This window comes from Astatotilapia calliptera, chromosome 11 (assembly GCF_964374335.1).
Source record: "Astatotilapia calliptera chromosome 11, fAstCal68.1, whole genome shotgun sequence".
NCBI lineage: Eukaryota > Metazoa > Chordata > Actinopteri > Cichliformes > Cichlidae > Astatotilapia > Astatotilapia calliptera.
The window spans coordinates 19,109,170-19,128,344 of record NC_137432.1 but is presented as its reverse complement, the minus strand read 5'-3'; the positions used below and the strand labels follow the sequence as shown (position 1 = coordinate 19,128,344).

Genomic DNA, 19,175 nt, shown 5'->3' with positions numbered 1-19,175 from the left:
GGTTCGTTTACAGGAACCAGTTTTATCTGCACTTTTCTACAGCTGCAAGTTGAGTGTCTCTGTGCATACCTTAGTTTCACAAATGAGAAGATACACACGTTAAAGTTTTCAAATCAGAATTTTACTGTTGATATTTATTGATTTTTTGCATAAAAAAGCATTGATACAAAGGTGTGACTTTTAAACTATCTAAATATGCATCTGGATATTGAATGTGATGTGTGCTTAGATATTGCAAAACATTTGTTATAAACTTGACTAGATATTTATCAGATGTGTACTAGGTAAGGTGAATATCTATTGGCAAATAGTAAAAAACACTGAGTTCAGTCAACTTCCTCGATAGTTGGGCCAGAAGAGGAGCCACCTCCTGCACCGCCAGGGAAGCCACCGGGCATTCCTCCTGGCATTCCTCCTGGCATTGCTCCTGGCATGCCCCCTTGATATAGTTTAGAGATGATAGGGTTGCACACCTTCTCCAGTTCCTTCTGCTGGTGATCATACTCCTCCTTCTCTGCCATCTGGGGAAAGAAAAGAGCAAATATACTCTACTATGACAGAAGGCTTTGTGGGTCAGGAGTTGACAGGAAGCATATGACAGGAAAAGGAAAAAGGATATTGATTCATAACTTTGATACAATGTAATGCTCACTGCTTTCACAATTTTAGATAAAGAGGAACCTCGGTCTACTTTTAAGGCATGGCTTTTTACCTGGTTTCTGTCCAGCCATGCAATGACTTCGTTGCACTTGTCCACAATAGTCTTCTTGTCCTCTGGGCTGATCTTGTCTTGGAGTTTCTCATCCTCTACGGTGCTCTTCATGTTAAAGGCGAGAGATTCAAGGGAATTCTTGGCTGTCACTTTCTCCCTCTGGACTTCATCCTCAGCCCTGAACTGCTCTGCTTCCTGCACCATGCGCTCAATGTCTTCTTTGCTCAACCGGCCTGTGACAGAATTAAATTTTTTTCCCCTGCATTCATGTATAGGATTTGATTTTTTCATAATAAATTTGCTGCTGGATATATGAATTAGTATGTATTTTTTCATAATTGTACCTTTGTCATTGGTGATAGTTATTTTGTTCTCCTTTCCAGTGCTTTTGTCCACTGCAGACACATTGAGAATGCCATTTGCATCAATGTCAAAGGTCACCTCAATCTGAGGAACCCCTCTTGGAGCAGGTGGAATACCAGTCAGTTCAAACTTCCCAAGGATGTTATTGTCCTTAGTCATGGCTCTCTCACCTTCATACACCTGAAAACAATTATTCATATTGTAGCTTAATGTATCAGAGTCAGGTTTTAGTGTACACAAGTACCTAGAATGCAGCTGGGCATAAGGGTTAAACAGTTACACAACTTTAACCCTGATGTACCTGAATGAGCACACCGGGCTGGTTGTCTGAATAGGTGGTAAAGGTCTGGGTTTGCTTAGTGGGGATGGTGGTGTTTCTCTTGATAAGGACAGTCATTACTCCTCCAGCTGTCTCGATTCCCAGGGAAAGGGGTGTGACATCCAGCAGGAGTAGGTCCTGTACATTCTCAGACTTATCCCCAGCCAAGATGGCGGCCTGTACAGCTGTGGAGATTTTCCACAAAGTTAAACTGATTATGGTTTCAGTCAGCAGCTCTGTTTTATTGAGCCATAGTGCCAATAATATAGCCAAATATATAGTGATAAATGCTGCAGAGACCCACCTGCACCATAGGCGACAGCCTCATCAGGGTTAATGCTCTTATTGAGGTCACGACCATTAAAAAAGTCTTGGAGCAGCTTTTGAATCTTAGGGATACGTGTGGAGCCGCCCACCAGGACAATATCATGGATCTGTGTCTTGTCCATCTTGGCATCCCTCAGGGACTTCTCCACAGGCTCGAGGGTTCCACGGAACAGGTCTGCATTGAGTTCTTCGAAACGGGCCCTGGTGATGGAAGTGTAGAAATCTGTACCTTCATAGAGCGAGTCGATCTCGATGCTGGCCTGGGTGCTGCTGGAAAGGGTACGCTTGGCGCGTTCACAGGCTGTGCGGAGGCGACGCACGGCTCGCTTGTTGTTGATGATGTCTTTTTTGAACTTGCGTTTAAACTCAGCTGTGAAATGGTTCACCATGCGGTTGTCAAAGTCCTCACCGCCCAAGTGTGTGTCACCAGCAGTGGCCTTCACCTCAAAGATACCGTCCTCAATAGTCAAGATTGACACATCAAAAGTACCACCTCCGAGGTCAAAGATAAGCACATTGCGCTCCCCACCAACCTAAATTGAGAGGAGAGAATTACAAAGAGGAAGCCAAAATAGCAAAAGCTGAACATTTTAAAATTAGCTTACCTTCTTGTCCAGTCCATAAGCAATAGCTGCAGCAGTAGGCTCATTGATGATGCGCAGTACATTAAGGCCAGAGATGGCCCCAGCATCTTTGGTGGCTTGACGCTGGGAATCGTTGAAGTAAGCTGGAACTGTGATGACTGCATTGGTCACAGGCTGTAAAGAGAATAAGACACTAAGTTAATATTGCTTCTTTTTTTTAGATCTGAAACTGCAAACATGAAAACTGTAAGGAACCACTTTATCTAACTATAATTTACTATACAGACACCACAGACACTAGATAACCTGGGGAACCTGCTTCATGTCAAAGTCATTAAACTTCAGTGCTATTATATTTTCAAGAAGTATTCATATTTAGAAAGATTAGCCAGTTTAGTTTGCTGATAGTTGCAGGGTTTTTTTCCTGCATAAAACCCAACTTTTCCACCTAATTTCAACGATCCTGTTATCCATTCACTTTTATCTACCTTGCCAAGATATGCTTCAGAAATCTCCTTCATTTTGGTGAGGACCATCGAGGATATCTCCTCTGCGTAGAAGGTTTTGATCTCACCCTTATATTCAACCTCCACTTTAGGTTTGGATGACTCATTAATGACTTTGAAGGGCCAGTGCTTCATATCAGATTGTACCACGAGATCGTCAAACTTACGACCAATCAGACGCTTTGCATCTGGAAATAGATTTAATGGAAAAAATTCGAATTGGTTAATGTAATGTTCAGTTTGGAGTGTATCGACAATATTTACGTGGTTATAAAGTGAGGACACAAAGAATACTTTTATTTGATCACTGCTTCAACCGATTTGTCGGTTGGGTATTGGAGTTCTTACCAAATACAGTGTTGGTTGGGTTCATAGCCACCTGGTTCTTGGCGGCATCTCCAATAAGTCTCTCTGTGTCTGTGAAAGCCACATAACTGGGTGTCGTCCTGTTTCCTTGGTCATTAGCAATGATCTCCACTTTGCCATGCTGGAAGATTCCCACACAGGAATATGTGGTGCCTAGATCAATACCCACTGCTGGTCCTTTAGACATCTGTGACACAGAAGAGAAACGTAGTACTGCAATCCCACATTTTTGCACATACTCATCATTATTGAGCCAAGGATTATTATCTGTTTGTATTTTTATAGTTCTAACATTTTCTGTGTGAAAATGTTATTTAAAATGTTACTGTAAGCATCTAGAAAGGTGAACCTGGTGCTGTTACATAAGCCCAGACACCACTACCACGTGAGGTCCGGTTTGCGGTGGTGTGCTGTCACAGTACCACAGTGACTTAAATGACCAGCTGACACTTGAAACATATACTACTGCTCTTCTGCCTTGGCAACATAATACTAGAGTGTCTTACTCAAGCTTTTAAATGTGCTACACTAATCCTGCAGTAGTGACCGGTGTATCTATTTTCCGACAGCTGGCTCTAAATAGCTTTCACTTATTATATAGAGTATCCTCATGTCTGCATAGTAATGAATGGACTGTGACAAAAAATCTTCAGGGATCAGTTAATCAGAGACTCAAACCTGGCCTGGTTCCTTTTAAAACTAATGATGTGAAAAAAGAAATGGACAGCATTGACATTCAGAAGGATTAGCAAAGTAGTCCTCTTATTATCACAGTTCTTGGAGTCGTGTTTTGAATTAATTGCCAAACTAAGGGAGCAAGACCCTTTTAGGAGCTGTGAAAATCACAAACACCCAGTTGATTATTACACTAAATCACAGAGCATAACGTTTCTTGGCTCATCTCCTGTTTTCTTTCTGCAAATATGTCAATCATTGTTCCTCCAAGGCTCCAGATATGTTGCAAACAGAACTTATTATTGAATTATCACTTGTTATCCAGTTGGGTAACACAGAGCAGAAAATGCTGACAAACTGTTGTGGCAGCACTGTACCAACATCTGAAACTTGTTGCAAGACTGTTTTTACATGGAAATTAACCACCCACACAGAAACCACCCATGACCTTTGTGGAAATTTGAGAAACGTGAGCACTTTTCTTCATAGAGAATTAGATTTATTTTGTCATGCGATTGTTTGAAAAGAACCATGCAAGCCTCACTTGCTTGTGAATTTGACTTCTGCCAGTTAGACGTTGAAAGCAGTAAGCAAGACAGACTATGAAGCAAGGCCAGAAAGCAATTTATGCTTTTTATTCTTGTTACCTTTGCTGTTGAATTTTCAGCGCTTGACAGTTTACAGAATTAAAATGCTTTTTTTTCGCTCAACACCCAACACAGCCGTCTGAGCTTCTCTCCAGCACTCCTTTCCCCTCTTCTGGCAGGCAGACTAAGAGGACGAGTGTCAGTTCCCCAGTGTATAAAGAGCACTGTGCAAGGAGAGAGGGTGTCAGGTGATCCCATTGAGGAAAGTTCTCGATCCACGTCTTCTCTCTCCGAATCTCCAAATAGATTTCTATGTAAAAGCCTCTATTTTTAACTCTGTGGTTCTCTCCCAGTTTTATAGAACATAGGCATTACAGAACATGCTCTGTAATGAAGAAAGGTAGTTCCTGAACATTGATAATTAGGTTCACATACTCCATAAATGGTGATGAGTGAGGACACTGTTTTTATTAAAAACAGCTTGTAAATATTGCATGGTGCACATTAACTCACTTTAGCAGAACTATTTTTTATAGCACTGACCTCATTTGTGATAATCGCCTGTAAAGTCCATCTTTTTTGTGTCTGAAGTCGCACAGTTATTCAGATTTGATGTTAAGGCTTCTTAGAGGATCTTCTTTTGCATTCCTACATATCAAATGACTTTAATTCAGCTCAATCAATTCACATAGTAAAACAGGATGTTTCAAAACACAAGGTCATCTTTAATTTTAAAAAATTCAAAAATGTAAATGAAACAGGCTTATTCACCAGCAGAATAAAAATCTTCAACACTTTTACTGAGGTACATTTTTTTAAACATTCATAGTGTAGTGTGCATGTTTGTCATTCTCTATTTAGGACAGTTATGCAATGTGGCTTCTTGGAAACTTTGTGGTACACATACTGTAGGCCCCTCTGACACATGTATCATCTACCATTAAATATAACTGCCAGCGAAGAGACCGGGCCTATTTATAAACTGCTAACAACCTGGAAAAAAAATAAAACAAAGCTCCTACTGTGAAGTAATAAAAGATTAGACCTTGCATAAAAAAATAAAATAAAATAAAAAATCACCGCACAACAACTTGCACCCAGTGTTGGTCAACTATAAGACAATAAATAGTGTACACGTACTCATAGTGATGAGTGAGCAAATTTAAAGTGAGCAGCAACCAGCAGTACATTAGTGTTTCCCTCAGACAAAAAAGTAAGTGGCATCAAAAAGTGCATGTAGGGATTAACTGTCAGCTACAGATTACAACCTGTGAGATCATTAAAAAAAAAATAAAATCATTTTAAAACAAATAAACTACGGAGATGATAAAAAAAGTCCTCGTGTTTGCTCCGATCAGGCCTGCAGCGACCATTCGTAAAATCCCAAGCACAGCGCTTGCAGTAGTTGTAGAAATGATGCTCGGCTTTCTTCAGTATACTGTTCAGGTCCAGTGTCCCCTGAAGGCTGCACAAAGCACACACACACACACATTAACTAACACATGCACATCTTATTTGTGATGAGCCGTGTGATGCAGCACAAAAACAAACCCGTTAGTATATTGGAGGAGCTGAAAGTCATCTGGGCACTGCAACAGAGACTCTCTGTGCTCTAAAAGGATGGCTGCACAGATGAAGAGCTCAAAGGTGAAGTCAGTGTTGATCGCCTGCAGCTCTGACTCTGAACCGTCTTCTGGCAATATCACAAGGCAAGGGCATAATAAGAAGTAGCAAAGAGGTTTGTGTTTTTTGTGGGGGTTTTTCTACTTTTTCTTTTGTGTTTCCGGGCTTTACCTGTGCTGAATTTCTGAGCAACTCTTTCCTGGTAACGAGCTCGGTCGACTTGCTGTGAGATGAGCTCCAGGTGGTCACAGCTCAGGATCTCGAACAAGCGTAGTGCTTCGCTGTGTTCAAACTCCCTCTGGAAACCAAGCAGCAGCCACCTTAAAGGAGGGGCAACATGTGCTTACATGTAAATAAGACGTTTGTGTGGGGGGGAAACAAAACAAAACAAAAAAACCTTGCAAAACTGCATTTGAAAACTCAAAATAAATAAATAAAATAGAGCACAGAAAAAGAAAGCCTTGCAGATCTACCTGTGACAAAACGTAAACCTCTCCATGTTGCCTTTCATCAGATGAGCATAAAGCGGAGGGTCCAGTTCCTTCAGCAGAGCTGCCTCCAACTCTAGATGTTAAACAAAACTTTTATACTTTAACTAAACTAATTTATACAAAACATTTTTTTGTTTTTATAGAGACTTAATTCTATTTTAATTGGATTTTGGGCTAATATGATTTTGTTCTGCATATCCGACCTACCATCAAATTTCTACCCTGGAAATAAAGTTAGTGTCTTTGTTTGACCACTAGGGGTCATAAAGTAACATATTACTCTTTGGATAAAAAGAAAAAAGCAGGCAGTGCTTGACTGAACTATTAAAATAAGGGTGCATATGAGCACAACGGTGCAGAAGCTGAATGAAATTTATTATCTGAAACAGAAAAGGAAAGTTTAATTTACAGATCTTACACCATGACAACAGTGGGTGTGGCAGACATAAACAAAACACTATTTGGTGTCAAAGTATTTTTTTTAAATATCTGTTTTGTTATCGCTACCCATTTTCCTGTGTAGACCATCGGCCCTGAAGTCCCTGGAGAATTTCTCCATGTAGCACGAAAAACTCCAGAAAGTGTCAACCTCACAGTCGAGGACCTCCAGGAATCGGCTGCACAGGTCATTCATCCCCTGGGCATAACTGACCTCTGGATTTACAGCAAAGGGAGCAATGCATAAAGAGTTAGCCTCTTTTTTATAGCTCAACAAACAACCTTTAAATCCATCTGATCCAGACCGAGTCAGCAAACCTGACACAGGGTCGTTTACCTGGATGAAAAGCAGCATAAGTGATAAGAATTTCTCGCAGAACCAACAGATTGCCTAAGCCTTCATTCCTGCAAACATCCACAGACACAAACAATATTAGTATGTTATAAATAAGCAGAATTAGTTCAACACAGCTGCCAAAACTTGTTTTGATGCGTAACACTGGTGATGCTTTATGCCCCAAATTAAACCTTCACTCATGGAGAGATTGTCAGATGTGACATTTAACTACTAAGTCTTCAATTGAAAGTCAGTTAAATAATTTTAAGTTTCTAAGAAATAAAACGAAGCGAGGGGTTTTTATTCAGTGTTGTCCACTTAGTCATCATTTACCCAACTTCACTTTTCCTTAATAGAGCAAGCTGGATTCCTACCCAAAATTCAAATGTTTAAAATGATTAAGCTCGTCAAGAACAAAATGCAGGTGACAGAAACTGCAAAAAAGGCAGTTTAATTATGAACATTAAATGCTATTCATACCCAGTAACACTGATTTGGGTCATTTGCATAGAAAAGAGGAAAAATTTTGTCAAAATGCATTAAAAATGTACAACTAAATTTTTTAAAATCATCTGTTGGTTAACAGCATTTATTGGCTGTATTTAAAAGTGTGAACATGAATATCTTATTTATGAAAGGCCTTCAGAATATTTCCTTTTCTCCTACTTCCCACCCACTTTGCCAGTTCAGTGTCACACTGGTCTTGGAGCTTACCACCGCTCACTCAGATATCTGTAGCCTCGATTCAAAAACTCATTTTAAGCCGCAGTTAGTCCAAATTTAGAATCTGAAATGTAGTTTAGACTGAAGAATCTACACATCATCATCTCTAACATGATGCCGATACATGACACATTTTTCCAATCAGTGAACAAATGATTATTCACTGACCATTGTGTCATGTGTCTAAATGTTGTCTCATGGTGAGATACAGGAGCTGCACTGAAGCAGAGAGGAGGCTACAGCACATCAATTAATACAGCTCAGAAGATCACCAGGTCCTCTCTGCCCCATTTGACTTGTTCACTTCCTGCTGCCTCAACAGTGTGTAAAATATTTTCAATTCAATTCTATTTATATAGCACCAAATCACAACAATAGCTGCCAAGGTGCTTTATATTGTAATGTAAAGACCCTACCATCATAGACCGAAAAACACCCCTATGAGCAAGCACTTTGGTGACTGTGGGAAGGAAAAACTTTTAATAGGAAGAAATCTAAACCTAAGTGGAAAGTTTTAAGCCTAATCTTAAAAGCACAGACAGCGTCTGTCTCCCGAATCCAAACTGCGGTGGTTCCACAGAGGAAGGACCTTAAAGCTGAATTCTACTTTTAAATATTCTAGAAACCACAAGTAAACCAAAAGTCTGAGGGTGCAGTGCTCTAATGGGGTGACATGGTACTATGACGTCTTTAAGATAACATGTGGCTTGATTATTCAAGACCTTGTATGTGAGGAGAAGGATTTTAAATTCAATTCTGGATGGAACAGGGAAGCCAAAATAGGAGAAATATGCTTTTTCTAGTCCTGGCAGTAGTCTTGCTGTAGCATTTTGGAACAACTGAAGGCTTTTCAGGGAGTTTTAGGAAAACCTGATAACGAATTACAGCGTCAACTTGAGACAGGATATTTTTAATTTTGGAGATATTGCCAAAATGGAAGAAATCATTCCTACATATTTGTTCATTATGTCCATTGAAGAACATGGCCTAATTAATAAAGACTCAAAGATTCCTCACAGTGTTACTGGAGATCACGGTACATGCCATCCAGAGTAAGGATCTGGTTAGACATCACATTTCTAAGATTTTTAGGGCTGAACACAAAAACCTGAGTTTTATCTGAATTCAGAAGCAAGAAATTAGAGGTCAATAGAGGTCATTAGAGGCAAATCGTTACGTGTATTATCTGGTTTCATGGAGACCTGGGTATCATCTGCAGAGCAGCGAAAATGTATGCTATGCCTTCTGTGTAAACAGACTGTACAGAACTGGTTCTAGTGTGGAACCCTGTGGAACTCCATAATTAACCTTAGTGTTTGAAGAAGACTCCATTAACATGAACAAATTTGAATCTGTTAGATAGATATGACTCATACTACTGCACAGCACATTACCTTTAATACCTACAGGATTTTGTAATTACTGTAGTAAAACATTATGGTGAACAGTATTTAATGTTGCATTTAATGTTAAAGGTCTAGCACAGGGGTAGGGAACTCCAGGCCTCAAGGGCCTGTCCTGCAGGTTTTAGATAAATAAATATTAATTCATTACAAGGCCTCTGGAGACTTCAAGACATGTTGAGGAGGTGTTTTGGCCATTTAAATCAGCTGTGTTGGCTCAAGGACACATCTAAAACCTTCAGTACACTGGAGTTCCCCACTCTAGCAGGACAAGCAGATGTATGAGTCCACTGTCAGAGGCCATAAGAATATAATTTGTAACCCTCACTAAAGCTGTTTTTGTACTGTAATGAGCTCCGAAACCTGACTGAAACTCCTCAAATAAACCATTCTCTGCAGATGATCTGTTCCACTACTTTGTAAGATTTTTTTATTTTTAGATAAAAGAAAGGTTGGAAATTGGGTTATATTTTAGAGGATCCATCACATCCTTGTTCTGACTGATTCAACTTGCTCACCTCTGGCATCAGCTACAGCGACTTGTAGATCAAGGGGGACCAAAAAGAAACTGTTTCTTCTCAAACACCAGTACAACGGTAAACTTTGCACTGACTCCCCTCTCTACCACCACTACCACATCCTCTTTTATTAAGAGTATTCTTCTTGGTGCATTAAGTTCTCTCCTGTACAGTACCACAATGAGTGGTATCTTAAATTTTTAGAATACTCTGTATATTATATTTATCTATACTCTGTGTAATATTGTATTGATATTTGTTAAGTCACTGTGAAATTACAAAATACTTATCTCTACAACTCTCAAATGTACAACTACAGTGGGGCAAAAAAGTATTTAGTCAGCCACCGATTGTGCAAGTCCCCCCACTTAAAATGATGACAGAGGTCAGTAATTTGCACCAGAGGTACACTTCAACTGTGAGAGACAGAATGTGGAAAAAAAAAAATCCATGAATCCACATGGTAGGATTTGTAAAGAATTTATTCGTAAATCAGGGTGGAAAATAAGTATTTGGTCACCTCAAACAAGGAAAACCTCTGGCTCTCACAGACCTGTAACGTCTTCTGTAAGAAGCTTTTCTGTCCCCCACTCGTTACCTGTAGGAATGGCACCTGTTTGAACTGATCATCTGTATAAAAGACACCTGTCCACAGCCTCAAACAGTCAGACTCCAAACTCCGCCATGGCCAAGACCAAAGAGCTTTCGAAGGACACCAGGAAAAGTATTGTAGACCTGCACCAGACTGGGAAGAGTGAATCTACAATAGGCAAGCAGCTTGGTGTGAAAAAAAATCAACTGTGGGAGCAATCATCAGAAAATGGAAGACATACAAGACCACTGATAATCTCCCTCGATCTGGGGCTCCACGCAAGATCTCATCCCGTGGGGTCAAAATGATCATGAGAACGGTGAGCAAAGATCCCAGAACCACACGGGGGGACCTGGTGAATGACCTGCAGAGAGCTGGGACCAAAGTAACAAAGGTCACCATCAGTAACACACTACAACGGCAGGGAATCAAATCCCGCAGTGCCAGACGTGTTCCGCTGCTGAAGCCAGTGCATGTCCAGGCCCGTCTGAAGTTTGCCAGAGAGCACATGGATGATACAGCAGAGGATTGGGAGAATGTCATGTGGTCAGATGAAACCAAAGTAGAACTTTTTGGTATAAACTCAACTCGTCGTGTTTGGAGGAAGAAGAATACTGAGTTGCATCCCAAGAGCACCATACCTACTGTGAAGCATGGGGGTGGAAACATCATGCTATGGGGCTGTTTTTCTGCCAAGGGGACAGGACGACTGATCCGTGTTAAGGACAGAATGAATGGGGCCATGTATCGTGAGATTTTGAGCCAAAACCTCCTTCCATCAGTGAGAACTTTGAAGATGAAACGAGGCTGGGTCTTCCAACATGACAATGATCCAAAACACACCGCCCGGGCAACAAAGGAGTGGCTCCGTAAGAAGCATTTGAAAGTCCTGGAGTGGCCTAGCCAGTCTCCAGACCTCAACCCCATAGAAAATCTGTGGCGGGAGTTGAAAGTCCGTGTTGCTCGGCGACAGCCCCAAAACATCACTGCTCTCGAGAAGATCTGCATGGAGGAATGGGCCAAAATACCAGCTACTGTGTGTGCAAACCTGGTAAAGACCTATAGTAAACGTTTGACCTCTGTTATTGCCAACAAAGGTTATGTTACAAAGTATTGAGTTGTATTTTTGTTATTGACCAAATACTTATTTTCCACCCTGATTTACGAATAAATTCTTTACAAATCCTACCATGTGGATTCATGGATTTTTTTTTTCACATTCTGTCTCTCACAGTTGAAGTGTACCTCTGGTGCAAGTTACTGACCTCTGTCATCATTTTAAGTGGGGGAACTTGCACAATCGGTGGCTGACTAAATACTTTTTTGCCCCACTGTATATAACTCTGTACCATAACCACATTACCTCATGATCATGACCTCAGTTATTGTCATTCTGATGGTAAGCATAATTACTCAAAAGGACTTCTTACAAGCATGTTTTGTATTGTCAAAATAAATAATTTACCATATAAAGATTTAAAATATGTTAGATTTAAACTCTTACCTCTCCTCCAAAGTCAGACTGATTTGAAGGTCAGCGTGATGATAATAATGCTGTATAGAGTTATTTAAAACAGTTTTTCTTAATGCCATTGTTTGTATTGCCAACATAAATAGGCATATAACTAATGATATATGGGAATTCTAAATATCAAGTTATAGCTTGCATACAAATATCATGTCACATTTTACCTCCGACCTCACTTTTACATTTTCAATCTGTCTACATATCATGCTGAAATTAAAAAGTGTTTTACTTTAAAAGTTTGTTTTTTATGACTTTTATAAAGGGGAATTAGTATGCGTGTTGACCTATATACCCCATTTGTGTTGGCCTACATGCGCAGGTTTTATCTATATTTACATCATATGTTATACTACTTATGCTTGAACACCTGTTGATGCACAGCTGTTATTTTTCAACCTAATAATGGGTCACTTTTGGGTAACTGTGACAGTTTTGTGTTCCATTTTGACAGCAGCTTGCTGTATAATGACAATGAAAGGCCTCTAATTCAAAAGCTTTATACAGTTTTATTTCATTTAAACAGCAATTGGTACAGTAATAAGCAACAAATCTATGTAATATTGAAATCTCAATAAATTTCAGTGCAGGTGTGGACTACCTGATAGCTGTCTCAATGCCGACAAAGTATCAGTGTTAAAAAGATGGAGACCACAGACTTACAGATTCTGAACTCAAAATAAATATGTGACGCCCAGCAGTGGGTGTCTCTGACATTACACTGATGACTCAGTGTTAGTAAAACCCTTGTTTGAAACACACACACACGCACAGAGAAATACAGGGAGTGCAGAATTATTAGGCAAATGAGTATTTTGTCCACATCATCCTCTTCATGCATGTTGTCTTACTCCAAGCTGTATAGGCTCAAAAGCCTACTACCAATTAAGCATATTAGGTGATGTGCATCTCTGTAATGAGAAGGGGTGTGGTCTAATGACATCAACACCCTATATCAGGTGTGCATAATTATTAGGCAACTTCCTTTCCTTTGGCAAAATGGGTCAAAAGAAGGACTTGACAGGCTCAGAAAAGTCAAAAATAGTGAGATATCTTGCAGAGGGATGCAGCAGTCTCAAAATTGCAAAGCTTCTAAAGCGTGATCATCGAACAATCAAGCGTTTCATTCAAAATAGTCAACAGGGTCGCAAGAAGCGTGTGGAAAAACCAAGGCGCAAAATAACTGCCCATGAACTGAGAAAAGTCAAGCGTGCAGCTGCCAAGATGCCACTTGCCACCGGTTTGGCCATATTTCAGAGCTGCAACATCACTGGAGTGCCCAAAAGCACAAGGTGTGCAATACTCAGAGACATGGCCAAGGTAAGAAAGGCTGAAAGACGACCACCACTGAACAAGACACACAAGCTGAAACGTCAAGACTGGGCCAAGAAATATCTCAAGACTGGTTTTTCTAAGGTTTTATGCACTGATGAAATGAGAGTGAGTCTTGATGGGCCAGATGGATGGGCCCGTGGCTGGATTGGTAAAGGGCAGAGAGCTCCAGTCCGACTCAGACGCCAGCAAGGTGGAGGTGGAGTACTGGTTTGGGCTGGTATCATCAAAGATGAGCTTGTGGGGCCTTTTCGGGTTGAGGATGGAGTCAAGCTCAACTCCCAGTCCTACTGCCAGTTCCTGGAAGACACCTTCTTCAAGCAGTGGTACAGGAAGAAGTCTGCATCCTTCAAGAAAAACATGATTTTCATGCAGGACAATGCTCCATCACACGCGTCCAAGTACTCCACAGCGTGGCTGGCAAGAAAGGGTATAAAAGAAGAAAAACTAATGACATGGCCTCCTTGTTCACCTGATCTGAACCCCATTGAGAACCTGTGGTCCATCATCAAATGTGAGATTTACAAGGAGGGAAAACAGTACACCTCTCTGAACAGTGTCTGGGAGGCTGTGGTTGCTGCTGCACGCAATGTTGATGGTGAACAGATCAAAACACTGACAGAATCCATGGATGGCAGGCTTTTGAGTGTCCTTGCAAAGAAAGGTGGCTATATTGGTCGCTGATTTGTTTTTGTTTTGTTTTTGAATGTCAGAAATGTATATTTGTGAATGTGGAGATGTTATATTGGTTTCACTGGTAAAAATAAATAATTGAAATGGGTATATATTTGTTTTTTGTTAAGTTGCCTAATAATTATGCACAGTAATAGTCACCTGCACACACAGATATCCCCCTAAAATAGCTAAAACTAAAAACTAACTAAAAACTACTTCCAAAAACATTCAGCTTTGATATTAATGAGTTTTTTGGGTTCATTGAGAACATGGTTGTTGTTCAATAATAAAATTATTCCTCAAAAATACAACTTGCCTAATAATTCTGCACTCCCTGTAAGTTAAACAGGACTGTAATGTTTGGGGGGGGTTGAAGTTATTCTGTGTTAATTGTGACATGGTATTGTATCAGAAGAACATTCTTAAGGGAATGTTTAGCTGCTTCAAACTGCTGAGATAATCAGATGATCAGAAGTGTGAACAACAACTGCCATGATGCCTTACCACTGCTCAAAACTATTTCCAAGGTGCTCCAGGGGACATTTAACCGCATTCTTTATGCTTTGCAGCCTCCCCAACATGGATAATGTGACAGACCCCCTCTGTAAAGTTTATTTTTTAGCACATGATGGCTCTTTTTGGCTATTCATCTGTAAACTCTCTCCATACTCTTTCACGTGATTCTTGCGCAGGTGGTAGAAGTTTGTCATGTTTGAGTCTGTGGTTAGGACCCATTTGCGGCATAATTTGCATAGTACAGTTTTCTGGTCTGTGTCAGACTTTTTATACCCAAACCATTTCCATGCTACAGAGGTAGCCCCTAGTTTAGGAATAAGGTCCTCAATTTGTTTTGACCGGTCCTTCTGTTTGGAGCTACTTGGTTCTGCCTCATCTTCACTGGCCATGCTGGTATTTTCTGTGCCTGCATCCACGTGTTGACTGTAAGCGCCATTTATAGTTACTTCACGTTTTTATTTGAGGTAATTTTTTTGATGCATATTCTGAAATTTAATATTTGCGAATAATGTATTTTCCCATCATTTCAGCTTATTTTGAAAAATTTCAACAGGATCTTGAGCTTTATTGTGAAAGGTTTATGTGGTAAATAAACAAGTGGACGGCAGAGATACACGATGGTTTTACCGTCATTGTTACTAATGAACCGATACATAAAAACAGTCGCTTGTCCGTCCATAGTGTGATTATTTTAAATATAAATAAAAAAATATTGCCGTAAACAGCTTATTTTGCGACACCACGAAACAAACGATAGCGTATAATATGACACGATAGATGTTTTCATATCGTCATCCGATATGTATATCATCATATTGAACAGCCCTAACTGTGGTGTTCTTTTTTTTTATCGTCTTGCCCCGAACCTTTTAGAGAGCAGAAACTCACTTTGTCCTTCAATTTAAACAATTGGATATTGCCAAGTTTATTTTTTGCTGCTGGCTGCTGTGAAAGATATCTGGTGCTTGATCAGTAGTGACAGACAAACAAAATAAGTGTATGCAGACCTCTTTAAAAAATTATCAAAGTTAGTTAAAAAAAAAAAAATACCATAACTGATAATCACTTACTGGTAATAGCTCAGGTCTCTGTTGGTTCGGGGCACATCTTTATCAATGATTCGAATGGCTTCCTGCAGCTCCTCACGGTCAAATGTGACCCGCTCAAACAATATCTGTTTATAGGAAAAGTTAGTACAAAGAGGTAGTAGGTAAATGGCAAACCCTTTAACAAATTTAGATCCTGTTGTTTCATTTGAATAAATATACTGCATTTATTTTATTTCCCTCACTTTAAACTGTTCTTATGTTCTACAAAGAAAAACGAAAGGGAACATTTTAAATATAACTTAACAAAAAACAATGCAGAACAATAGTGAGTAGAGACAAGTATGCGTAAAAGAAGCAAAAAGCCAGACATCAGACAGGTCACAATAATACTCACAGATGTTTAGTTGAACTGACCTGTGCCTGAAGCTCCAAAAAAGCCATTCTAACTCTGACCGCCTCTGACCTGTCCTGAGACTGTTGCTGGGTCTGTGCCTGTCTCTGGTCAAAGTACCTGACGGCTGCCAGCAACTCAGCTTGATCACATATAAGATATTTAGGGAAAAGAGTGAGAAATCACGGCAGTTAAAAACAAACAACAATAGAAAAAAAAATTGGAAAAAGAAGGAATCTACTGTACGTGGCTTTTAACTGACAGCCGTACAACTTACCATCAGTACCATTGAGGCGCATTCGCATGGCTGAGGGGAGGAAGTGCTGCCATTTTCTCTTCATCACCTGATAACGTACGGCCAACTGGTCCTGCAGCAACGAGCGCTCTAAAGCTGTTGAACCACACGGGTACATCCCGAACAAAAACCGCCACGCGAGACCACGCTCAGATGGACACACCCCACCTGGACAGAGAGTGCAGACCTTTCAATCATTGTCAGTGGACAATTGTGCTTGAAGATAAAACATTACGTGACCTCCTAACATTTAGTTAAACCAGTCACCACTGGTCTGAAAGAGAGCATGGGAAGATCAAACCTGAAAGGAACAAATTTTAGATGTAAATCAAAGCAACAAGACTGCAAATACATATTTTAGTGAGCTTGAGCCTGCTGAGACAAATATTTAAGAGGCCATTTGTAACGTCTTAGTCTCTGGTGGAGTTCAACATCCTCCACAAAGAGGACAGATTCAGCAGGATTGCTGAAGTGCTGATAAGTTCTGGCATGAGATGACAGTCTTCTTGCATTTAAGACACTAAAAATACAGCTAGAACACAGACGTATTCTGTCCGTTTTTGCTTCTTCTAGTTCACAGCATATGTTTATGGAGCCATTGACACTCATGTGATCTCACTCCTAGAAATCCTACCAACCCTATAAATGGAGCCGCTTTATCACAGTAGTCACGCTGGACTTCTTTGCTCCAGGCGGTCTGGTGAACAGTGAAATGCTGGACTTTACAGAAGCGTCTGGTTGTGCTTTTCCCCAGAGGCAAAGCGTCACCTGATTTAATCTTAAGAATGAAAACCCATTTAAAAAAAAAAAAAAAATCATGTTAATTTTTACCGTACACCAAAACGGTGCTAAAATGGACACATGTATATTTTGTCAAAACACTATAGCCCATTTTTATTTTTCCAAAGAGTCAAATTAAATTTCTCTAAAAACACACATTGAGCGAATGCAGTCACGCCTTTTATCAGCAGGTGCGGTGCATTCAGGTTTGTTCACAACAACCTGAGGCCTCAGCAACAGTCGGTGTGAGAAACTACAGCTTTAAATCCAGCTGCTTCATGGACTGCGCTGATTGCCAGCCCCTGTCCTGTTATAGTGTATCAATACAGAAAAACGCAATTATCTCTCAAACTTATAATGAACTAGATGAGAAAAGAGTTTGCTTTTCTAAACGTGGATAATTAGATATTTTAAGATTTCTGCTTGGCCTTCCGTACTCACTAAAGTATTAAAACGGAAGTGCGGACAAACAGTCTTACTTCATGTCTCCTGCAAAACTGCACGAATCAAGTTTACATTAAAAACTACTTGCAAGTAAGTTGTGCGTTTTAGAAACCGTTTTTGAAGATATGCATCCTCAGTCTTGACTCGTCGACCCTCCCCTCGGCGTCCATGACTCTGGGTAAAGTGAGGCGCGCTACAGCCAGAGCAGGAGAGCTGATCGCTGCTACTGTCCTCTGAGAGCCTCCATCCAGCTGGGGGCTGCTGGCTGTCAACCGTTCCCCTGCGGTCTGCCTTGGATTTCCTGTGTTTAGATCTTCCATGTGTGGCTGCGGTTTTAAATCACGCAAAGATGAAGTTTGTCATTCGCGCTGCATCCACATAACAGGCAACATAATCATCCTCCTATGGCCCACCGCTTCCTAAACAACACAGCTCGTCTCCCTCCGTGAGCTACAACTGAAAGCATTCAAGACTCGTTTCCAGCAGCGTGGTCGAGTCGTTTTAACTTTGCTAAACCCGTCGGAATGACTTTCAGGAAAGCATATCCAGCGAGCACAACTCTCATTCAGCCATCTGGGAGTCATATGACTGCACCTTTAAGATCCCAGTTTGCCCCACATTCCAGGTGGAGTCAAAACCCATGTGCTAAAGTTCACAGTGGACTTGTGCGTATATCTTGCTCCATCTAGTGGTTGTATTTAGCAAATGTCCCCCAGAAGAGGGATTTCGCTAACTGGCTGATCTGAGTATTTCCCAAACCGTTGACCACTGGGGCTTTCACGCATAACCATCTCTAAGGTTTGCAGAGAATGGCCTGGGTAAAAAAAAAAAAAGAAGAAAATATCCAGTGAGTAGCAGTTCATATCAGCTATTTCTTTGAAGTGATAAGAAGGAACTCCAATAATCACTTTACAGCCAAGGGATACAGACGAGCATCTCTGGACACCCAAGCACATGAACTGCAGCAGCAGAAGACCAATTTTTTCATTACAATAGAAAACTCTAAAAATGTCTGGTCAGAATTTGGAGAAAACAACATAAAAGCATGAATCCATCGTGTCTTGTATAAGTAGTTCAGGCTGCTGCTAGTAGCAAAATGGCGGGGGAAATATTTTATAACATTAAAAAAAACAATTTATGATTATTTAGATTTGAAAGCTAACTTGAATATTGATGCAGACCATTTTATCCCCCTGTGACCACAGTGTATCCATCTTGACTGCTACCAGCAGGTTAGCATACCATGTCAAAGAGCTCTAATCATAACTGGTTTCTTAAACATAACGAGTTAATTCATATGAAGTCATTGTTATGTTTAATGACCCCTGCAGTCACCAGATCTCAATCTAATAGAGCACTTTTGGGAGGTGGTCGGCTGGGAGATTCTCATCATGGATGTCTAGCTGACAAATCTGCAGCAACTGCGTGATGCTGTCATGTCAACATGGACCAAAATCTCTGAGGAATGTTTCCAGCATCTTGCTGAATCTATACCATAAAGAATTAAAGCAGCTCTGGAGGCAAAAGGAGGTCCAACTCAGTATCAGCAAAGTGAACCTAATAAAGTGGCCAGTGAATGTTGCTACCACATATATTTTGTGCAT

At 40.4% G+C, this 19,175-nt stretch overlaps 2 protein-coding genes across 6 annotated transcripts; both read right to left on the bottom strand.

Moving 5' to 3' along the window:
• Nucleotides 1-99: 99 nt before the first annotated feature.
• Nucleotides 100-4,667, bottom strand: hsc70 (heat shock cognate 70). Its single transcript, XM_026184547.2, has 9 exons — nucleotides 4,500-4,667; nucleotides 3,160-3,364; nucleotides 2,794-2,999; nucleotides 2,327-2,479; nucleotides 1,699-2,254; nucleotides 1,377-1,579; nucleotides 1,057-1,255; nucleotides 713-945; nucleotides 100-521 (listed from the first exon to the last, which is right to left on the bottom strand). The coding sequence occupies exons 2-9, from the start codon at nucleotides 3,362-3,364 to the stop codon at nucleotides 327-329; spliced, it is 1,950 nt and encodes a 649-aa protein (XP_026040332.2). The 5' UTR covers nucleotides 4,500-4,667; the 3' UTR covers nucleotides 100-326.
• Nucleotides 4,668-5,143: 476 nt separating this feature from the next.
• LOC113032732 (TBC1 domain family member 15) lies at nucleotides 5,144-18,211 on the bottom strand. 5 transcript variants are annotated; one of them, XM_026185797.2, is made up of 10 exons: nucleotides 17,684-18,211; nucleotides 16,330-16,515; nucleotides 16,076-16,194; nucleotides 15,683-15,786; nucleotides 7,329-7,396; nucleotides 7,061-7,207; nucleotides 6,536-6,626; nucleotides 6,234-6,382; nucleotides 5,991-6,132; nucleotides 5,144-5,904 (listed from the first exon to the last, which is right to left on the bottom strand). In XM_026185797.2, the coding sequence occupies exons 1-10, from the start codon at nucleotides 17,889-17,891 to the stop codon at nucleotides 5,736-5,738; spliced, it is 1,383 nt and encodes a 460-aa protein (XP_026041582.1). In that variant the 5' UTR covers nucleotides 17,892-18,211; the 3' UTR covers nucleotides 5,144-5,735. The 5 variants fall into 5 exon arrangements, with proteins under 5 accessions (XP_026041582.1, XP_026041583.1, XP_080164033.1 ...); XM_026185798.2 differs by having other exon boundaries at nucleotides 5,991-6,129; XM_080307907.1 differs by lacking the exon at nucleotides 17,684-18,211 and adding an exon at nucleotides 17,660-17,680.
• Between the last annotated feature and the right edge of the window lie 964 nt (nucleotides 18,212-19,175).

Coding starts and splice junctions, on each gene's coding strand:
- LOC113032732 (XM_026185797.2), bottom strand. CDS start 17,891: ATGGAAGATCTAAACACAGGAAATCCAAGGCAGACCGCAGGGGAACGG. Junction 7,397..15,682: donor AGAGACCTGAGCTATTACCA/GTAAGTGATTAT, acceptor GGATGTTTGCAG/GAATGAAGGCTTAGGCAATC. Junction 7,208..7,328: donor TTATGCTGCTTTTCATCCAG/GTAAACGACCCT, acceptor CTGTAAATCCAG/AGGTCAGTTATGCCCAGGGG.
- hsc70 (XM_026184547.2), bottom strand. CDS start 3,364: ATGTCTAAAGGACCAGCAGTGGGTATTGATCTAGGCACCACATATTCC. Junction 2,480..2,793: donor CTGAAGCATATCTTGGCAAG/GTAGATAAAAGT, acceptor TTCTCTTTACAG/CCTGTGACCAATGCAGTCAT. Junction 2,255..2,326: donor CTTATGGACTGGACAAGAAG/GTAAGCTAATTT, acceptor CTCTCAATTTAG/GTTGGTGGGGAGCGCAATGT.